Source organism: Kickxella alabastrina (genome assembly GCF_025024165.1).
Source record: "Kickxella alabastrina strain RSA 675 chromosome Unknown BX661scaffold_42, whole genome shotgun sequence".
NCBI lineage: Eukaryota > Fungi > Kickxellomycota > Kickxellomycetes > Kickxellales > Kickxellaceae > Kickxella > Kickxella alabastrina.
In genome coordinates this window covers 37573-55196 of record NW_026251513.1, presented here as the reverse complement: position 1 = coordinate 55196, position 17624 = coordinate 37573, and the positions used below count along the sequence as shown (strand labels likewise).

At 52.4% G+C, this 17624-nt stretch overlaps 8 protein-coding genes across 8 annotated transcripts; 3 read left to right on the top strand and 5 right to left on the bottom strand.

Annotated features, from left to right (window-relative positions):
- Window positions 1-139: 139 nt before the first annotated feature.
- BX661DRAFT_189520 (Sybindin-like protein) lies at window positions 140-812 on the bottom strand. The gene has a single exon (XM_051537588.1). The coding sequence runs from the start codon at window positions 631-633 to the stop codon at window positions 211-213; it is 423 nt and encodes a 140-aa protein (XP_051388645.1). The 5' UTR covers window positions 634-812; the 3' UTR covers window positions 140-210.
- A 230-nt stretch (window positions 813-1042) lies between these two features.
- Window positions 1043-1243, bottom strand: BX661DRAFT_146893 (uncharacterized protein; the record flags this gene model as incomplete). The annotated part of the gene is made up of 1 exon (XM_051533198.1): window positions 1043-1243. One exon carries the CDS (start codon window positions 1241-1243, stop codon window positions 1043-1045), a length of 201 nt encoding a protein of 66 aa, XP_051388644.1.
- Window positions 1244-1909: 666 nt separating this feature from the next.
- BX661DRAFT_173742 (uncharacterized protein) lies at window positions 1910-3503 on the top strand (the record flags this gene model as incomplete). The annotated part of the gene is made up of 2 exons (XM_051533895.1): window positions 1910-2059; window positions 2238-3503. 2 exons carry the CDS (start codon window positions 1910-1912, stop codon window positions 3501-3503), a joined length of 1416 nt encoding a protein of 471 aa, XP_051388643.1.
- Window positions 3504-4013: 510 nt separating this feature from the next.
- On the bottom strand, window positions 4014-4446 carry BX661DRAFT_194745 (uncharacterized protein; the record flags this gene model as incomplete). The annotated part of the gene is made up of 2 exons (XM_051537903.1): window positions 4014-4164; window positions 4355-4446. The coding sequence occupies 2 exons, from the start codon at window positions 4444-4446 to the stop codon at window positions 4014-4016; spliced, it is 243 nt and encodes an 80-aa protein (XP_051388642.1).
- A 1139-nt stretch (window positions 4447-5585) lies between these two features.
- Window positions 5586-7211, bottom strand: BX661DRAFT_189514 (uncharacterized protein). The gene is made up of 2 exons (XM_051537587.1): window positions 6941-7211; window positions 5586-5702 (listed from the first exon to the last, which is right to left on the bottom strand). The coding sequence occupies exons 1-2, from the start codon at window positions 7136-7138 to the stop codon at window positions 5595-5597; spliced, it is 306 nt and encodes a 101-aa protein (XP_051388641.1). The 5' UTR covers window positions 7139-7211; the 3' UTR covers window positions 5586-5594.
- A 2289-nt stretch (window positions 7212-9500) lies between these two features.
- On the top strand, window positions 9501-10631 carry BX661DRAFT_146899 (Rho GTPase activation protein; the record flags this gene model as incomplete). The annotated part of the gene is made up of 1 exon (XM_051533199.1): window positions 9501-10631. The coding sequence occupies one exon, from the start codon at window positions 9501-9503 to the stop codon at window positions 10629-10631; it is 1131 nt and encodes a 376-aa protein (XP_051388640.1).
- A 2162-nt stretch (window positions 10632-12793) lies between these two features.
- BX661DRAFT_173739 (uncharacterized protein) lies at window positions 12794-14728 on the top strand (the record flags this gene model as incomplete). Its single annotated transcript, XM_051533894.1, has 1 exon — window positions 12794-14728. One exon carries the CDS (start codon window positions 12794-12796, stop codon window positions 14726-14728), a length of 1935 nt encoding a protein of 644 aa, XP_051388639.1.
- An 89-nt stretch (window positions 14729-14817) lies between these two features.
- Window positions 14818-17400, bottom strand: BX661DRAFT_146879 (V-type ATPase, V0 complex, 116kDa subunit family; the record flags this gene model as incomplete). Its single annotated transcript, XM_051533196.1, has 2 exons — window positions 14818-16885; window positions 16982-17400. The coding sequence occupies 2 exons, from the start codon at window positions 17398-17400 to the stop codon at window positions 14818-14820; spliced, it is 2487 nt and encodes an 828-aa protein (XP_051388638.1).
- Window positions 17401-17624: the final 224 nt, after the last annotated feature.

The following is a 17624-nucleotide window of genomic DNA, read 5'->3' as shown; positions in this document are numbered from 1 at the left end:
ATTGCCGTCAGTTGCTTATCACAGGACAGAGCCTCATCAAAGGAGCAAGTGTATCAATGGATCTGTTTTCTTTGGGCGAAGTGTGAACGGTTTTTTGTCCAGCGCATCAAATTCTAGTTGCTTTGCTTATCTTGCATACTTTTTGTACTCGTATTTTTGTTACTATAGATGTATTTCGTTAAGGCATTGCTATCTTAAAGCAAAAAAAAACTAGTGCGCGTGCACCAGCTGCAACAGCCGCACATCAAACATCTCTGACCGAATGGGCATCTCCAGGTTGTAGAACGGGTTCTTGAGCGCGTAATCGCTGTACAAAACATACACCTTGCTTAGGACGTCTGAGAGCCTCGTCTCTAAAACATCGCTCACTGCGATGAATTTGATGCCCGTGGGCGTCTGGAAGCAATGTATGCGAAAGTTCCTTGTGTCAATGGTCTCAATCCCGCTGTCCCTAATCGTATTGTTTCTTGCCTTTGTGGCCGGGGATATGCGCGACGCCAGCGCGTGGATGCCGTGGAATGTGCCCGCAAAAATCAGAGCCTCGTTGGACGATAGCTGCGCAATATTGTTGCTGTAGTTCTTGTTGTAAATAAGTCCGCCAGAGCGGTTGATGATAAAGATAGAGTGAATCATTGGACTGTACGAAAAAATAGATGCAAGACAATGGAGTGCAGAGACGCTTTTGCGCAACAGCAGCAGTAGCAGCAGTTTTGCAACACGCATGCAGTCGACATATTCAGCTCGAGCGCAGTATAATCGTGCTTACGGTCAATATCACGTGCGCCTCAACTATACTCGCACTTGTATTTGACATTCAATGGTACACAAGCTACGTTGTATTTTAGAGTATATGTAAAAACGAGAAAAACTAGAAAAGGCTAGGAAACTCGGCCCACATTAAATAGCCACAATCAATGTGCTGCGCGTGCCCACCGCTGCGACCAGAGCAAAACTGCCGCTTGCAATTGAGCAAAATCGTGCATTCAATTTAAGCCAAGGCGAGGGCGAATCTCCTAGACAAACAAGAAAAATTCTGACCAAATTAATTCTGAATGTACTTGTTCTTGATGTCCTCCCACTTGGTGCCGGCGGTCTTCTTGTTCCAGTAGTTTTCGAACATGGTGTTGAACACAATGGAGAATCCGACGCCGGTGGCCACAACGGTGACAAAGTAGGTGGACTCCTTCTTGAAGAAGGTCCGGTAAGTGAACGAGCTGATAGACTTTGTGAATCCGCCGACCATTGTTATTGCTGAAGTGAAATGTATAGAAATCGTGAAATGGAAAATAAAAAAGTGACAATTGACAATTGAAAGCAAAAAAGAGAGAAATTGAACAGACCAAACACCCCTTTTTCTCACACTTACAGCTCAGCAATTGAGAAAAGGTCTACAGCACCAGTGCTTTCTGCCCGCCTTATCTCCCAAGCCTGACCAAAACTAGCAGTTTGCACCGGCTCGTTAAAAAAAGGAGCTGCGACTCATTTAGCAATCGCATGCAAAATCACAGCCAATCATTGACCGAAACAAGTCTGTCAGCGTTGGCATGATTTCACCTCACTAAAAAATGAGTTTCGTTTTTCATTGTATTGACTTTCCATGAACGTGGGTGGTAAAAGGAGACGCGCAAAGGAAGACTCGCAACGCACGCTTACAGAAATGCCTTTTTGCAAGTTAGCCATTCAGGGAGTTTTCTCTTTTCTTCTTTTCTCCTTTTCTCCTTTCTTAAATTTATCGTGTGCGCACATTTCTCATTCTGTTATTGCTTGCATCATCTTTAGCAAATTGCGAATTGACTGAGCTTTGCGCTGTCATAATTGTGGTATTACATTCCTTTCTCAGATTCAAGCTCGTCAGCTACACTCAGTTACTTCGGTCCCTTCTTCCCCTGAAACTTAAAAGGACATAAAAATGACTTTGGAAACGGCACCTGCAACTACAGGCGACGCGCGCTCGCCAGTTCCCTCTAGAATTACTCGTCCTCCTAGACCCGATTTCGAACAACACAAGAAAGAGCTCACGGATATTGACAGCAGAATTGACAAGCTACGCAAAGAACAGGTATGTTAGACAAGAAAACTTAATTATTTTTGGACCTTGTGTTTTTTTGCAGACCGTCCAGCTTTGGACTCGCTGCCCTCATCACCCAGCTCGGGCTGGCCCGGTCCAGCCACACATTACTGCTTCCAACGCTAAAATAATTACCATGGGGCACATTGCATGGCATTTATCATTATAGGAAGATAACAAGGACAGACTCAACAAAACCGATACCCGCAAAGGCCCTCATGTCGATAAGCGCACCCAGCTGATCAACCGTCTGCAGGATATTCGCACAGAGCAGAATGCGCTTCGGAAGTCGCGCGGCAAGGTCTTTGACAGACGTGATACTCTCGCAGCATCGATTGCCAAGAAGACCACCGAACTGAAGACCCAGCAGGCAAAGCTATCGTTCAAGTCCGTTGAGGATATTGACGAGATCATTGCAAAGCATGAGGTTGACATTGACTCCGGAAAGCTCAAGCTCGTCGACGAAAGGCGCATGTCCAGCGAGGTCTCGAGCCTGCGCAGAGCCAGGAAGCATGTTGAACAGGCAGCCACCCTCCAAAAGACTATTGCCTCTGAGGTGGCCGAGCTGACCGAGATCGACACCCAGCTCGCCGGTACGAACGCCCAGGCGCTTGGCGACGAGTTCGAAAAGCTGCAGAGCGAGCTCGACACGCTCAAGGCGGTGCAAGAGGAGGGCCACCAGAAGCGTAACAACCTGTTTGCCGAACGCTCAAGCATCCTCAAGGCCCTCGACCAGGCCTGGGACTTGAAGCGCAAGCTGCAGGACGAGCACCGCCGGCAAAATAACGAATACTACCAGTGGCAGAACGAAGAGCGCAAGCGCAAGATTCTCGAGGAGAAGCAGCGGCACATCCAGGAGCAGCGCGAGAAACGCCTGGCTATTGCTCAGGAGCAGCGCGAGGAGGCAGAAATCCCAGCCTTCCAAGACGAGATCAACGGCTGCGACAGCCTGATCCTGTACCTCAACAGCATTATTCCCTCAGCAGCCGGAAGCAACGCCAACAGCCGGTGCGAAGACAGCACTCGCCCGTCGTCAGTTGCCAGTGGTGCCCGGGAGACCAGCGGCAGCGAACACGTGCCAGCGGGTATGGTAGCGGTCAAGAGAGCCGACAACGACGAGGCCTATTATGGCAGCGTCATCTCCTCAAAGTCGAAGAGGAGAAACAACCGCAAGGACAAGAAGGCCGGAACCCCTTCCGATGTGCTGAAGCTGCCCCTGGCTGTTGCCGAGCGCTTCTTGGATCTCAAGGTCGAGATCCCGACAAACGGCGCGAGCATCCCCGCTGCCATTGAGGGCCTGACGGCCAGAAAGCAGCACTTTGTCGGAAACCAGGCCAAGGTCACTGGCGAGAACAAGAGAAAGGCTGAGGAGAAGATTGCCAAGCTGATGGCAGAGCTGGACGTCGACGAGAAGATTGCCACGAGCTCAGAGTAAGGCCTAGTCTGCTCTGCAGATGTCCTCGTTCGCGCCTGTCTTTGTCCCCCTGTCTGATATTTGACCTGGCCCGTGCGCTTGGGTCTTTACTTTTGCTGCCGATCCTCACTCTTTCGGCTCAACTCTATTTTTTTAACACGCCTTGACTAAATTTATCTGTTCCCTTTTTTTAATTATTCGCAACTTTTTTGTTTCGCAAATGGTGGCCGACAGGCACAAAAGGAGAGACAGAAACAGGGATGATTTATAAGAGGAAAATTAAAAACAAGGACAATAGGGCAGGCCCACACGGGCGGCGAGCACTAAGAGTGAAGTTGAAGTTGAAAATGCGGCCATGACGATGGCAGCCGGATGAAAGGGGTAGATAGGAAGTATAGAGCGCTGCTGCCGCGTGCTGTGTTTGCGTGCTGTGGATGACCGTGCATCCATTCGTGCCGCCCCCAGCGTGAGCATGGAGCGCGCGCGCAGACACAGCACATGGCGACCGCCTGCTGGAACTTGGCGTGGAGTTCAGTGGTAGTCGTTCTGGCCCATGTTGATTCCAAAGAACCGGACCCGGTGGAATGCCGGGAGCTTTGCAATCATGAGAATCAAAACGGCCGTAAAGTTGATGATGAACGTTGCCACGTCGTAGTTGGAGTAGTGCGTGCTCAGCAGAAATCTACAAGTGCGTTGGAGATTGTAAGAAACAAAACACCATTCAGAATTAGCAAGATAAAGAATTCAAGGTGTATCCCCCTGCAGGCACAAACGGCAAGTCGGTTTGGGGCCGCAACGCCCTTTATATAAAAAAGAAGGTACTTACAGAGCGATCGGAACTACAGTCAGGAACTTTTTTGTTCGGCGTGTACTGTTCGCCATTATCCATCTGCTCCCACAGCGTGAGATTGTCGTAGGCGCCCTGGTTTACTTCAAACGGAGTGCCTATAATTCCGTGGAACATGATGTACTGGAATAGGCAATAAGACAGATTTGTCAGCGTCCAGCTGAGCTCCGGTGTCGACCACGGAATGACCCCAAATAGTAACCGAAACGTGATGATTAGCACGATATTTGTCGTCCATGAGCCTATAGCGCACACAAAATAAAAAATACACAAAAAGGGGTTAGTAGAACAGAAAAAAGAATTAGTGAGATATGATGGAGTGGGAATGGAGTCTGTAGCTGTCAGACTGTATCACACGAGAGTAAATGCCGCAACAGAGTTGGTGACATTGTCTGGATTTTGCGGCTACTGATAAGTGCGCGACCCCTTTGGCGAGTGCGAGCACACGCAATAGAAATAAGCACTGTCTAACACAAAAAGACACTGCGTATTTGTACCTTTGAGATTGACCCAATGCGAGTTTGGGTTGAGGGAATGTTCGTTGAGATTGGCCGACGAGGCTACGCGCTGTATGAGTGTGCTCATTGACATGTGAATGTGCAAGGATGTGAGTGCTTGGCTGACTAATTGGTATACAAAAAAACAAGGTGTAGATGTGCTGGAGGATAAAAGAAAGTGAAGAAGAAAAAGAAAAATTAAAGTTAAATTTTTTAAAAATAGAGTGAAAGCAAAAATAAAAATAAAACAATGCTGCCCCCCCATTTAGCGCAATTTGTGGAAAAGCCCGAGTCAGGACTAGGGCATGATGGCTCGACTCGTGCTGATGCTGCTGGTGCTGCTGCTTATCCATGCGCATGAGGCTGGACCAGTTTGTGCCAATGTTTCCAACCAGCACACGCTTGGTGTTAAGACTGCTGCTGGCATTGGCTCTGACGTCGGACTTTTGGTCATGATCGTTTCGCCTACCTTTTCCACTTTTGCTCGCTTGCATGTGAGGCGTGGTGCCTGGAGCCGCTGACGTTGTTGCCAATCGTGTGCTTATTTAAGATCACGCAACCGTGTTGATGTTGCCCAATTTGCTTATACAGATTATTCGGCATATGGTGGTGATGAAACAGAACAGCCGCAGTATAAATTTTTTTTTTTGTTGGCCCATTTTGAGACAGCGCAGCCTCTGCATCCAGATTTGTGTAGGGGGTATAAAATATGGCCGCGATCGTTTGGCGGTGGCGCACCTTTTTTTCTTCTGTTCTCGTGTTTTTTTCTTATTTGTTTATTATTATTTCCGTGGGCTGCCCCGATCGCAACCTTTTCTTGGCCACAGTCGCGTCCGCCAGGCCATTCAGGAGTGCAAGGTAGAGTTCAATGGCAGCCTGTAGTTTGTAGCCAGAGCCACCTCGGTCACATTCAGATTCCCTCGTGGATGACCTCTCAACCCCAAAAGAGCTGCCAGATGGGCCAGTTATTGCGAACTGGTTCTATAGGCTAGCACCCCCCGTCCCACCCCTATTCGCTCTCCTGGCTGGTGCGACGTCTACAGTCGCTGTCCTGCTGTGTTTTGTTACCCTCCCTTGCCTGTTTTCTCGCTTGCTCCCTGGGTCGAGCAATCCAGACAGCTTTTCGTAGACGATGGCACAGCCCCCCTGCCTTTGCAGTGGGCTGTGAGCATATACTTGGTCGATCGCTGCTAGGCGAGCTTGGCCCTATAGTTGTGCAATGTCGAGCTGACGGGCACCCGCGCCAGCACCATTCGCCGGTGCAGGCATTTGGGCGGAGGGCGACCTCCTGTATGCTGCATATGTGGAGCTCCAGTTGAAGGTTCCGGAGGGTTCAAAACCAAACACAGCAGGTGCATTTTTGCGGTCCAGCCGCAGGCTAAAGCTTGCGGTTGTGCCCAGTGTCAGTGATGTTGCATTTTCGCAAAGGTTATATGGTCCAAAACGGTCTTGTCGGATTTCTTGTTGGCTTCTTCGTATTCTCGTACCCATGGACTAGACGGTAAAGGCGAAGATAATTATGAGAATTAAAGCAAAGTCTTTACGACCTAGGGTTCTGTCTGCAAGCTGCAAGCTGAGAGATGCATTGTCTTTGCTGTGTCACAGATTTGTCTTGGGAGGCCTGGTGGGCGTGTGCGTCTGGGAGGAGAGGCTTTCGGGGATGCCTTTTCGCGGGCGCTGAATGATGACGATGCATGTCTTTGAGAACAAGCGCACCCAACCCATATGGGAAGAGGCGATCTCAAGACCAATCATGCTGACAGTGGCCGATAAAAGGAAGCCCTCGAGAACTCTCCTCCACAGCCCATTTTATTTGTTTTTGTTTGCTTTGCTTTGCTTTGCTTTGCTTTGCTCTGTTGACCCACTAATTTAGTTTACGCTGTAGGGATTTTCGCAGTGGCCGCTGACCCTAGTTTTCTTTATTTTGTTTTATACTAATTTCAATTATTAAATACGGTGTGCTTGGACAATTGGTTTTTTAAATGGGAACGGCAATCGACAAGCACAGCACATAATTAAAAATAGCCGATAGACATTGCGTCCAAATTGGCGCAATATGGTGCTGCCTTTTTGAGCTTTAAAGTCGGAGAGCGTGCCACATTTTTGGTGTTTACGTTTTGCGATATGCACAGTAACATAACATTGCCAAAATAATAACAATTGAGCGGCACGCGTGCAGATCTCTCCGTCCACTTATTCCTCCCCGACGACGGCGATGCTGCCGGCAAAGTGGGGGAGATCGAAAGCAAAAAATAAAACAACAGGAGGCGTGACACAAGGCAGACAAGCAAGCGCTTTTCTTCTTTTTGCATGTCAAAGACAGCAATCGCAGACCTTGGGTTTCCTCCCCAGCATTATGCCGAGTGCAGCCAAGCTCTGGGACGCCGTTTTTTCTGTCGGAACCGTCGTATTGTTGCTCTTTTCCTTATTTTCTTTTTGTAATAAAAACGGCCGACCTCTTTTTTGTTGTATTTTGTTTCCACTTGTTTTTATTTACATCTTGCACCCTTTCACCCCTTTGTTAGTACTTTCGCCTTTCTAATTCGTATTTTTTTACCCACCCTCTCTTTAATATTATCGCTGCTCGAACCTCGGCCTTGTTTGCACCCTTCCTTTTTGTATAATTTAATGACAGTCGCTGCTCTGCGATGAGCCCAAACAGACCCACGACCACAATGGAGCGCACCGATACTGCCGGTGCCTCGCCTCAGGGCGCCGGCCCAGAGTGGCTCGAGCTTTTTGACCCTCACACCAGCCGGGTCGTCTACGCAAACACTGTACGTGGCTTTTTGCTTTTTTCCCTTTGCTTTTTTGTCTTGCCTTGGCTGAATGCATTTTTGTTGCTGCTGAATTTTAGTTATATTCCTTGCTCGCTCGCTCGCTCGCTCGCATCACTTGTTTGTATGCCTAAGAATATATGCACTGGTATTTGCGAGAGCCATGCGGGTACGCTTTATGTACCAGAATAACACATGGCCGCTCTGCTCTGCTCGTCCGCCTGCGCATTCGCCAGTATTTGCTGGCCATTACTGATCTTGACTACGCTTACTACCACTACTTTTTTCTGCCATTGTTACTGCTTTAGGTGACTGGCCAGTGTAGCTGGACCCGCCCAGATTCATCGATGTAAGTGCACCCAAATCCATTTCTATTAAAATGCGGGTATGCTTTTTGCTTTTTTATCGCATATATATTTTTCTTTCATTAATTTGATGCTTGGAGAGTTTTAGAGGCACGATAACGCACCCATGCCTATATATGTGTGCATTGTCTTTGCATATTTGAATCTGCACCTGCAGCTGTGGTTGTAGTTGTGGTTGTGGTTGCTCCTGGAATGCGACCAATATTTACTTTCTTTGACCCTCGCATATCCAAAAAAACGTCTCATACCCATTGTTGTTGTTGTTGCCATTTCTGCTCTATCCGTCGATGCCACCAATGTCTGTGTCTGTGTCCATATCCAAATACAGCTCTCGCAATGACAACGGCAATGCCAATGACCCCTCTTTGCATTTGGGCCCTTGTTTGGTCCACTCTTTCTTGCGCGTGCCCCCCTCATCTCCCTTTTGTTGTTGGCACATGTACTCAAAACAACACATTGTATTGATATTGCAATGTAGAGCCGCTCGCGATCCGAATGGCGAGTGGTGGGAGCTAGTCGATGAAGAGACCGGCGTTCCGTACTACTACAACTCCACTACTGGAGCCACTGAATGGGACCCGCCAGACAACGCCACAGTGGTCCCGTTCCACGCTCTGCTCACATCATCGGTCGGCAGACGCCTGTCAACTGTCGTTAACAACCGTGGCTCCACGGCATTTACCAGCGAGCAGGTCGAGGGCTTAACACGCAAGGCATCCCGCGTCTCGCTGCGCAGCGCCGACGATCGCCCCTCGCGCAAGAACTCGTACGCCGCTTCAGGCTCGCACCATCGCAGAAAGATCAGTACCGCCAGCGGCATCATCACAAATGCCAGCAGCCCTGCCATTAGCACCCCTCCCGAGCCCGTCAGCACCGTCGCCGAGGTCGACGAACAGTGTCCGTCGTCGGCAGTGAGTCCGCGGATCCATTCTAGCTCACCAACCGGCTCGTATGTGCCCAGAGGCGAGTCTGAATATCGCAAAAAGACAATGTCCATCATTGAAACCAAGAACAAGCTCGAGGCTGGCACTCGGGCGCTGCAATCTGGCGAACACAGGGCCGAGAACCGCCACCGGCTTTCTGCGCAGCGCAACAGCCAGTCCGAGACCGCCCTGGAGACTTTGAAGGAAGCCCTGGCATCCAACACAGCCAACTACCACAAAGAGCACAATGAGCACGACGAGGATAACGCAGTCACACACAAGTCCGCGGAGGACGACGAGGAGGGGCACGACAACTTTGACGAGGCAGGCCCTGTTGGTAGTATGTTTATGGGTGGCCACCACGTTGACTACAACGTGCCCGCATCAGCCAACGTCGAGTTTTTCCGCACCTCGGATAGCCCCCTGCGCAAGGACAACGGCAGCGGACGGCCGCGCAACTACAGCGAGCAGCCGTTCCACAAAATGCCTGGTCTCGAGCGGATGAGTGCCATGGAATGCTACCCGAGTGGCGCCGCGAGCTCTGTCATGATGCACTCGCACCGCAACCGCAGCATGCCCTCTATCCGCGGCGACGGCATGATGTACGGCATGCGCGCGTTTGCCAGTACGCAGTTTGCATCGCAAAAGCGCGGCTTTTTGCGCCGCAAGGTGCCACTCGAGGAGATGATCTCGTACACCTCAGAGACCATCACGCGCCCGCTGATGAACCTGCCGCGCGAAATGACCCGCGATGCGGTGCGCAGCTTTCAGATCATCCAACGGTACATGGGCAACTTTGATGAAGAGGTTTCGTCAAAGGACAAGTTCAACAACGTGCTGTGGCTGGCCAACGTGGGCGTTCGCAACCAGGCAATGCGCGACGAGATCTTCTGCCAGCTGGCCAAGCAGGTTACCGGCAACCCAAGCTCGTCCGCCGCTGAGAACGGATGGTCATTGGTGGGTGTGCTGCTGTACGCGTTCCGCCCGACGCAGCTGTTTTTCCCGCACCTCGAGGCCTTTGTGGACTCGGCGCCCATATCGACTGTGACGCTCAAGCGCTTCTTGAACCTGCAGCTTGGCCGTGTCAAGCGCACAGGCAGCCGCACCTCGGAGCTTTCTGTCGAAGAGCTGCACCTGGCGCTGACCGTGCCATCCCGGCCACTTGTTTTTGGCGGCTCCCTGGGCGAGATTATGGCCAACCCCGAGCTGGTCAATGAGGCCACGGGTCTCCCGTGCGTGCTGGAGCAACTTACCGGCCTGATCACCAGCCTCGGCGGCGATCGCACTGAGGGTCTGTTCCGCGTCCCAGGAAACGGCGATACTGTGGCTCTAACCCGTCTGCAGATTGAGGCCGGCCAGCCCGACTTTTCAGGAATCCACGATCCCAACGTGCCCGCGTCACTGCTCAAAGAATGGCTGCGGGATCTCGCCGACCCGCTTATCCCTGAGTCCATGTATGACGAGTGCATGGCCAAGCCTGCCGATCGCGATACGGTGCAGAGTGTGCTGGATCGGATTCCAGACACGTCTCTGAGAGTGGTCAAGTATCTGCTTGGCTTCCTCTCTAACCTGCTGCATCCCGATGTCCAAGCCAGCACCAAGATGGACGGGAGCAACTTGGCTCTGGTGTTTGGCCCGACCCTGCTGCGCAATCCCGTCAGCGATCTCAAGGATGTGTTTGCCAACTCCTCGGGCGAGCAGACATTCGTCCTTACGATGATCGAAATATTCAGTACCTGAGAGCAACGTGTTTCTGCCCTCCCTCCTCTCCTCTTGTTGTCTTTAGTTGACATTTAAAACACTACTAATATCAATATCCCGCCCGACACTGTCGCTAACAACATCAGCTTGGTCAACAATGTAATGGAAAATTATCAAAACGTAGACAGTAACAAAAGTGCGAATACAAAAAAGTATGCAAGATAAGCAAAGCAACTAGAATTTGATGCGCTGGACAAAAAACCGTTCACACTTCGCCCAAAGAAAACAGATCCATTGATCCACTTGCTCCTTTGATGAGGCTCTGTCCTGTGATAAGCAACTGACGGCAATAAACGCTATAATATGTGGGTAAATTAATCCGTGCGCTGCCTGCGGGGATGAGTAGCCGCAGCAGACGGCGCCTCCTTGGCTTTGCACCCGGGTGCTGGTGCTGGCGCTGCTGCCAAGTCTCTTTCCAAATGATTGCACTCAGTTTCCTGCCTCTGGTGAAAGGTGTTAACACACATCTTTTTAATGAAATGTATAGGTAGGTGTGTAAGCACAATCTCCAAGGTTACCCCGAAGGTTGGGGATTTGTTACGGTGTATTTGCTTTTATTAAAAAAAACCATATTTCTGGCGTAGTAAGGCTCGTGGGCATATCAAAAGAGGGGCTCATTTTGCAATTGTCTTGTTTGATCGGGTTTGTCGTATTAACTTTGGAAAACCAAGCGCGGCATATGGATCTAGTAACTTGCTGCCTATAAAATATATGGTCCAGTTTTTTGCTGGATTGTAACTGATAATAATATAAACGTGAACATGGACGCGAACGTGATTTCTGAGAATAGTGGCGCCAAAGGTCAAAAGGCGAGAAGGGAGGGGCGAGCATGATTTAAAAGACCGTAGGGAGTTGCGTTTTTCGGTCGATTCAGTCCAAGGACAATCGCGGCTCACACAAGCACCCGATAGGTTTTTTTCTGTTCAGCGGAACAAAAAAACCGAAATTTTATTTATTTTTGGCTGCGCTTCCAAACATCTGTGGCGGTTCCTCTGTTTTCTGTTTTTCTTGTTTCTTTTTTTCCTGTTTCTTTTTCTTCTTTTGCTTCCACATCCAATTTTTTTGTTACAAACACTCTTTTCTCTCCGTCGTTTTATTGCCCCTAAAGCGTTGTCTCTCTGGCATTAAAACACATTTCTTGCTCTCTCGCATTTGCATCGCTGCATTCCTCACCTTTTTATTTGTTAGCTGCAGGCTTCTTCACCACGCGCATTTGCGTCTCAGAGTTTGGAATTCGAGATAAACACAATAAAAACCATTGGCCGATATTTGTTGTTCTTAAACCGCTGCAACGGTCACAACCTCTATTTGTTTATTTTATTGCGAGCCGCCCACTAGTTTCTATTTTTCTGTAGCAGCAGCTTTACTTTTTATAAACAAAAACAAAAAAACACCCGGCATATGGTATTTTCACTGTTTAAAAAGCAGCAAGCGAGCATCCAAACAACGAGCTCGACTGCTGGTGCTGCCCCGCCGTCATTGCTTCGGCTGCTTCCACTGTTATGGCCCCATCGATGACCACGCCACAGAGAAATATCCAGTTATCTGGCGCAAACCCTCCACTGGCGGCCTCCCCTATCTTGCAGGCTGACGAGCTGTGCTTGAACCCGCGGTGGTCTCCCCATTTAAAATCGCCCCCTCCAAACACCACAATAGCATCGCGCCTCAGGCTGCAGGACTCCCCCCTCGCAAATGGCGGGAGATCGTTTACGCCCGCAGCAGTAGTAGATGGTAATGGTGATGATGATGATGCGCCTGATGACGATTCATTCTCCTCGACGCTCTTCAGTGAAAGCGAGGCGGACCCGTCCGGCCGCCCGGATGTCTTGCGAGGCGTGGGTGCGATGAGCAGCCCGCTAAGCAAGAGAGCGCGCATCTTGCAAAACAACAACCCCGAGAGCCTTCCTCCTCTGAGTCCAATTCTGAGCAGTCGCAAGCGGTCATTGCGCGCGGATCTGGCGCAGGACACACCATCTTTGTTTTCGCCCAATTCCTCAGGACTGCGCATCCGCTACTCGCCCACATCGCCAATGTCGCCGACCCCGAGGGCCAGGGCAGTGGCGGGCAATGGTGATCCGGAGTCACCGACGATGCTGGGCAGGCTGGCAAAGGCCCCGCCAAAATTAGTCCTGTGCGATAATATGGGCGATAGCAGCAGCATTGGGGACGATGACGGCGAGAGCCCGACGGTGTCACAGATGAGCAGGTCTCTGCTGTTCCGGTTGGATCTTTTGTCGCCCACGGCACGCAAAAACTCTTGCAGCTCGAGCGAGGAGGATATGACCGACGACGAGATTCCTCCATCACTCGCTGCGGACAAGATCGCACCCAGCTTGCCGCCCCCATTGTCGTCTCTACTGGATCCGAACGCCTTGGATATGCATGCTGGTGAGGACATTGGCCAGGACATTGGTCAAGTTGGCGACAAGATCGCTGAAACTGAAAAGCGTGCACAGCCATTTCAGCTGCGTCGGCCCAACAATCCAGGGAAGGGAATTTTGATTGACGCCAAGCCTGAACAGAAGCAGCACGAGCGGGTGGTCAAAGCGGTGCTTGTGCCGCAGATTTTCGTCTCGCCGCTTCTCCCGCGCTCCGACAGGGGCACTGAAAAGACCATAGCGAAAGAGCTAAAGTTGGTACGCCATCACTTTGACCGCAACTTTGGGGGCTTTGAGACAGCCTTTTCTGCAGTCACGGTAGACTGTGGGATGCCGCGCTTTGTCAACCGGGCGCTGTTCCGATATGCAACACGAAGCAGCAATGATTCTGCAGCATCGCCGTTGTCCGGGAGTGAGGTTATTGGCAAGCGCGTGCACCGTTCGGACAGCGGGTCGTGGCCGTCATACGAGCACTTTTGCGACGTGTGGACACGGCTCCGACGCTCGAGCGCAGATGACAGTGCGCTCTTGTTCAACATATTGACAGATGACGCGACCAAGCCCCGTGCATACGTGACGCGTGATGAAATCAAGCTGCTGGTGACGGACGTCGTGGATAATCACTTTGAGCTGGAGTTCCTGGAGGGCCAGGACATGTTTGCACAGAGTTATGCGGAGACAGTCACCGAGCGCATATTCTACGAGGGCAACCGGACATGGGACGGCAAGATGACACTGGCGCAGTTCCGGCGGGCGAACATTGTGGGCCTAATGAGGACGATCGAGGAAGGTATTGATATAGATAATCGCGACCCGGGTGTGTTTTCGTACAAGCATTTCTATGTGCTGTTCTGCAGCTTTTTTGAACTGGATGCGGATCGAGACCGGCTGCTTGATGCGCGCGATCTGCTGCGGTATTTCACCAACACGCTGTCGCGGCGTATCATTTCGCGTATCATGATGGGTAAGGGCAAAAAGTCTGAGCACCCGGCAAAGAATGGCAGCGAGGTGGCGGCAGCGCGGGCCAAGGCCAAGGCGCACAAGCGTAAGGATGGCAAGATTATGTATTCGCGGTATGATCTGAACGTACGGCTGTCTGCGTGTCGCATGACGTACCGCGACTTTATTTGGTTTTTACTTTCTGAGATCGACAAGTCGACCCCGCCGGCGATTGAATACTGGTTCCGGTGTCTGGACTTGGACGGCGACGGGGTGCTGTCAGTATATGAGCTGGAGTATTTCTACGACGAGCAGGTTAGCCGAATGGAGGAGGAGATGTCGGGGGACATGATTATGCTGGATGATCTGATGTGCCAGCTTTCCGATATGGTGCGCCCGGAAAAGGAAGGAATGTTCACACTGAAGGACTTGCGTCGGGCGCCGCCGAAACTAATGCCAATATTCTTTGATGCGTTTATGAATTTGCAGCGGTTCTTGGAGCATGAGGCGCGGACGTCGTTTTTGCAGCGGCAATTGGCGCAGTTGTCGCAGCGGGCGTTGCCGACGGTTCCGTTCAAGGAGGTGATTCAGGCGCGCATGGAGTTTTTGGCGTGTCTGCCGAGCCCATGGGTAGAGTTTGCAGACCAAGAGTATGCGGCGCTGATGAACGACCAGGGCGAGCAGAGCGGTGAAAATATTGATGATTTTGCCGATGGCAGCACCAGTGTTGGTGTCAATGTGAGCGACAGCGGCAACTAACGGTTGAAAAGTCTGGCTGACTTAAAGTAAACAAACAAACAAACAAAAATATTTTTTATTATAAATTGAAAATAAACAAATACATTTTACTACTGGTCATCGGCTTCGTCGAGAACGGCCTTGAACGAGAATGGCTCGAACTTGACGCCGGTGCCGTCGTAGAACTTGTTGTTGAACTCGACCCAGTGGAGACGCAGGGCGTGGAGGAAAGCCGAGAGGCCCTCCATGCCAATGAGGATTCCAAAGGTGAGCACGAACCAGACGGCAAAGCCAAACATGATGGCGAAGGGCTTGTACGAGCCAGTGATCTTGAGGGTGGGCAAGAAGATCATGGACCACAGGACCTCGGACAGCTGGGCGTGGGCCAGGCTGAGTGCCCAGAGGCGCAAGTACGACGCAGTGTTGGAGATAGAGTTGAGGCAGAACTCGATGGTGTGGATGGACTGGTTGATCATGATGTCGGCAAAGTCAAAGTCGTCGGCCTGCATCTCCTCCTGCTCGGCTACGATGATGGCGCCGGCCATGCCATCGGCCTCGGTGCTGACGCGGACGTGGCTCGAGATGCGGCCGTAGCCCTCAGAGGTAATCTTGCGGTGCTCGCGGCGCATGATAAGGGGCTTGACGAGCAGCATCCAGGGCACGCACACGAGGGCAGTCAGCAGCAGGAAGGTCTGCAGGAAGGCCTGGCCGCGGAACATGCGCTCGGACTCGTTGACGGAGCCGGGGCTGAGGAACATGTAGATGAGCATGTTGAGCAGACTTGGCGGGCTGATGTGCGTGAGCTGGCCGGCGGCATCGCGCGCGTACCAGTCGGTCGACCACTTGAAGATAATTGTGAAGACCAGGTAGCCAAAGATGGAGAACAGGAAGATGATCTGAGGCACAAAGACGTGGATGATGTTGATGCGCTTCTTGAAGTGCAGCGCGTTGGGTACTTGCAGGCAGATTCCCAGGGTCATGTGGATGACGCCGAGCACGATGGACATCTTCATCTTGTACGAGTTTGTGAAGAGCAGCGAGTTGCTGGCGTGGTGCCAGGCGGGGTCAATGCCAACGGCATAGGTATGAGCAAGCTTGGTGGCCTCGACGATGACACCCTCGCCGCCATGGGTAGTGGGCCAGGCCCAGCCGGACGCAAAGACGGACATGGCGCGCGAGAAGATGTCGTTGTAGATGAAGCCGGTGAACATCGAGAAGATGCCCATCAACAGGACGATGTAACGGCCCGAGTAGAACATGCGCATGGACTCGTCCTTGGCCATCCAGGCAAGCTTCTTCTCGTAGATGCAAAGCAGTGCGGCGCACAGGGTCATCAGAAAGCCGTGGCCCAGGTCGCCAAACATCAGCGCAAAGAGGAACGGGAAGGTGATGATGGTGAACAGGCCGGGGTTGACCTCGCCAGCCTTGGGCACGCCGTACGCGTCGACAATGTTCTGGAAGCCCTCGGTGAAGCGGTTGGTGCGCACAAAGGTCGGCGGCTGCTTGGTGGTGCGCAGCTCGTGCAGCACGGTGGGCACGGTGGACCCGGCGTCCTCAGTGGCCAGGTGCAGGGCTGACTGGATGGCCGGAATGTCGTTGGCCGCGCACCAGCCCTCGGCGATCAGGCAGTTGCGGTTTGCATCGTGGTTGAACAGGTTGAGGGCGTGGTACGTGGCCTTCTCCTTGCGCACGATGGCGAGCCACGTGGTGATGTGCTCGGCGACGGCAGCCAGCTCGTTGGCGCGCGCAACGGCATTGTTGTCGAGGATCAGGCGCAGGTCGTCGAGGCGCGACATGGTGTCGATGAGGTCCTCCTGGCGGCGCTCGGCGCGCGGGTCGACGCGGTACAGCGTGGCGCCGAGGCTCTCGGCGATCTTGGTTGCGCGGTCGCGCAGCGAGTCGCCGTGGGCAAAGACGATGAATGCGCTCTTGTAGACGGGTGCGGCGCCGTCCTCGGCGGTGTTATCCTGGATGGGGGCCTCAATGTCGATGTAGTTGAGGAACATGTTTCCGCGCAGCGAGCGCCACAGCACGCGCTCCAGCGTGGCGATGCGGTCGCGCGCAATGACACCCGAGATAAAGCCGATGTTAATGTCGCGGCCGGCGGCAGCGGCGGCTGCGGCGGCAGACGCGCCCAGCTCGACGTCAAAGGCGCCGGCAGCGTCCATGGAGCCGATGCTGCGGCGCGAGGCGGCGGTGTCGGAGCGGGCCAGCAATGGCACGGCGTCGGGCGATGCAGCAGCGATCGAGCCTGAGCGCGGGTGGGCCTGCGACTGGCGGCCGGTGATCTCGGTAAACAGCGACGAGACCTCCTGCAGCACGTGCATGTTCTCGACGAGCTCGATGTGGTTGGCGTGCATCTCCTTGTACGCGGCGGCGAGGCGCTGGACGCGGCCCTCGTGGGCGGCAATGCGCTCCTCCATGTCGTCAATGTCGCGGGGGCCGCGCGCCGTGCTGACAAAGCGGTCGTCGAAAAAATCGTAGACCTCGACGCCCGACAAGTCGATCTGGGCGCGCAGGTAGCGCAGCTTGCGCTCGATCTCGTCGAAGCGGCGCACATCGTTGACGAATGAGCGCTGGAAGGCCGTGACCTCGGCGTTGAGGTCGCGGAACTGCACCAGGCCAAGCTCGCCAAGCTGCGAGACCGTGTAGCGCGCGACATCGGATGGGATGTACAGCTGGATGAGCGACATTACCTCCGATCTGAAGATGGAGGTGGTCTTCTGGCGCGGGCGGGCGTGGGCCCAGGAGCGCGAAGCCATGGGTGATTAATAACGAGGGTGGGTGTTTGGACGGGGGGGTGGAGGCTGTGAGCAGAGGAGCTGGATTTGGTGAATGAATAAATGAACAAATTGCAAGCGATTCGGATGAATTGAAGAATAAAAAGAAAGGAGAAAACAGGAAAAAGAAACAAAAA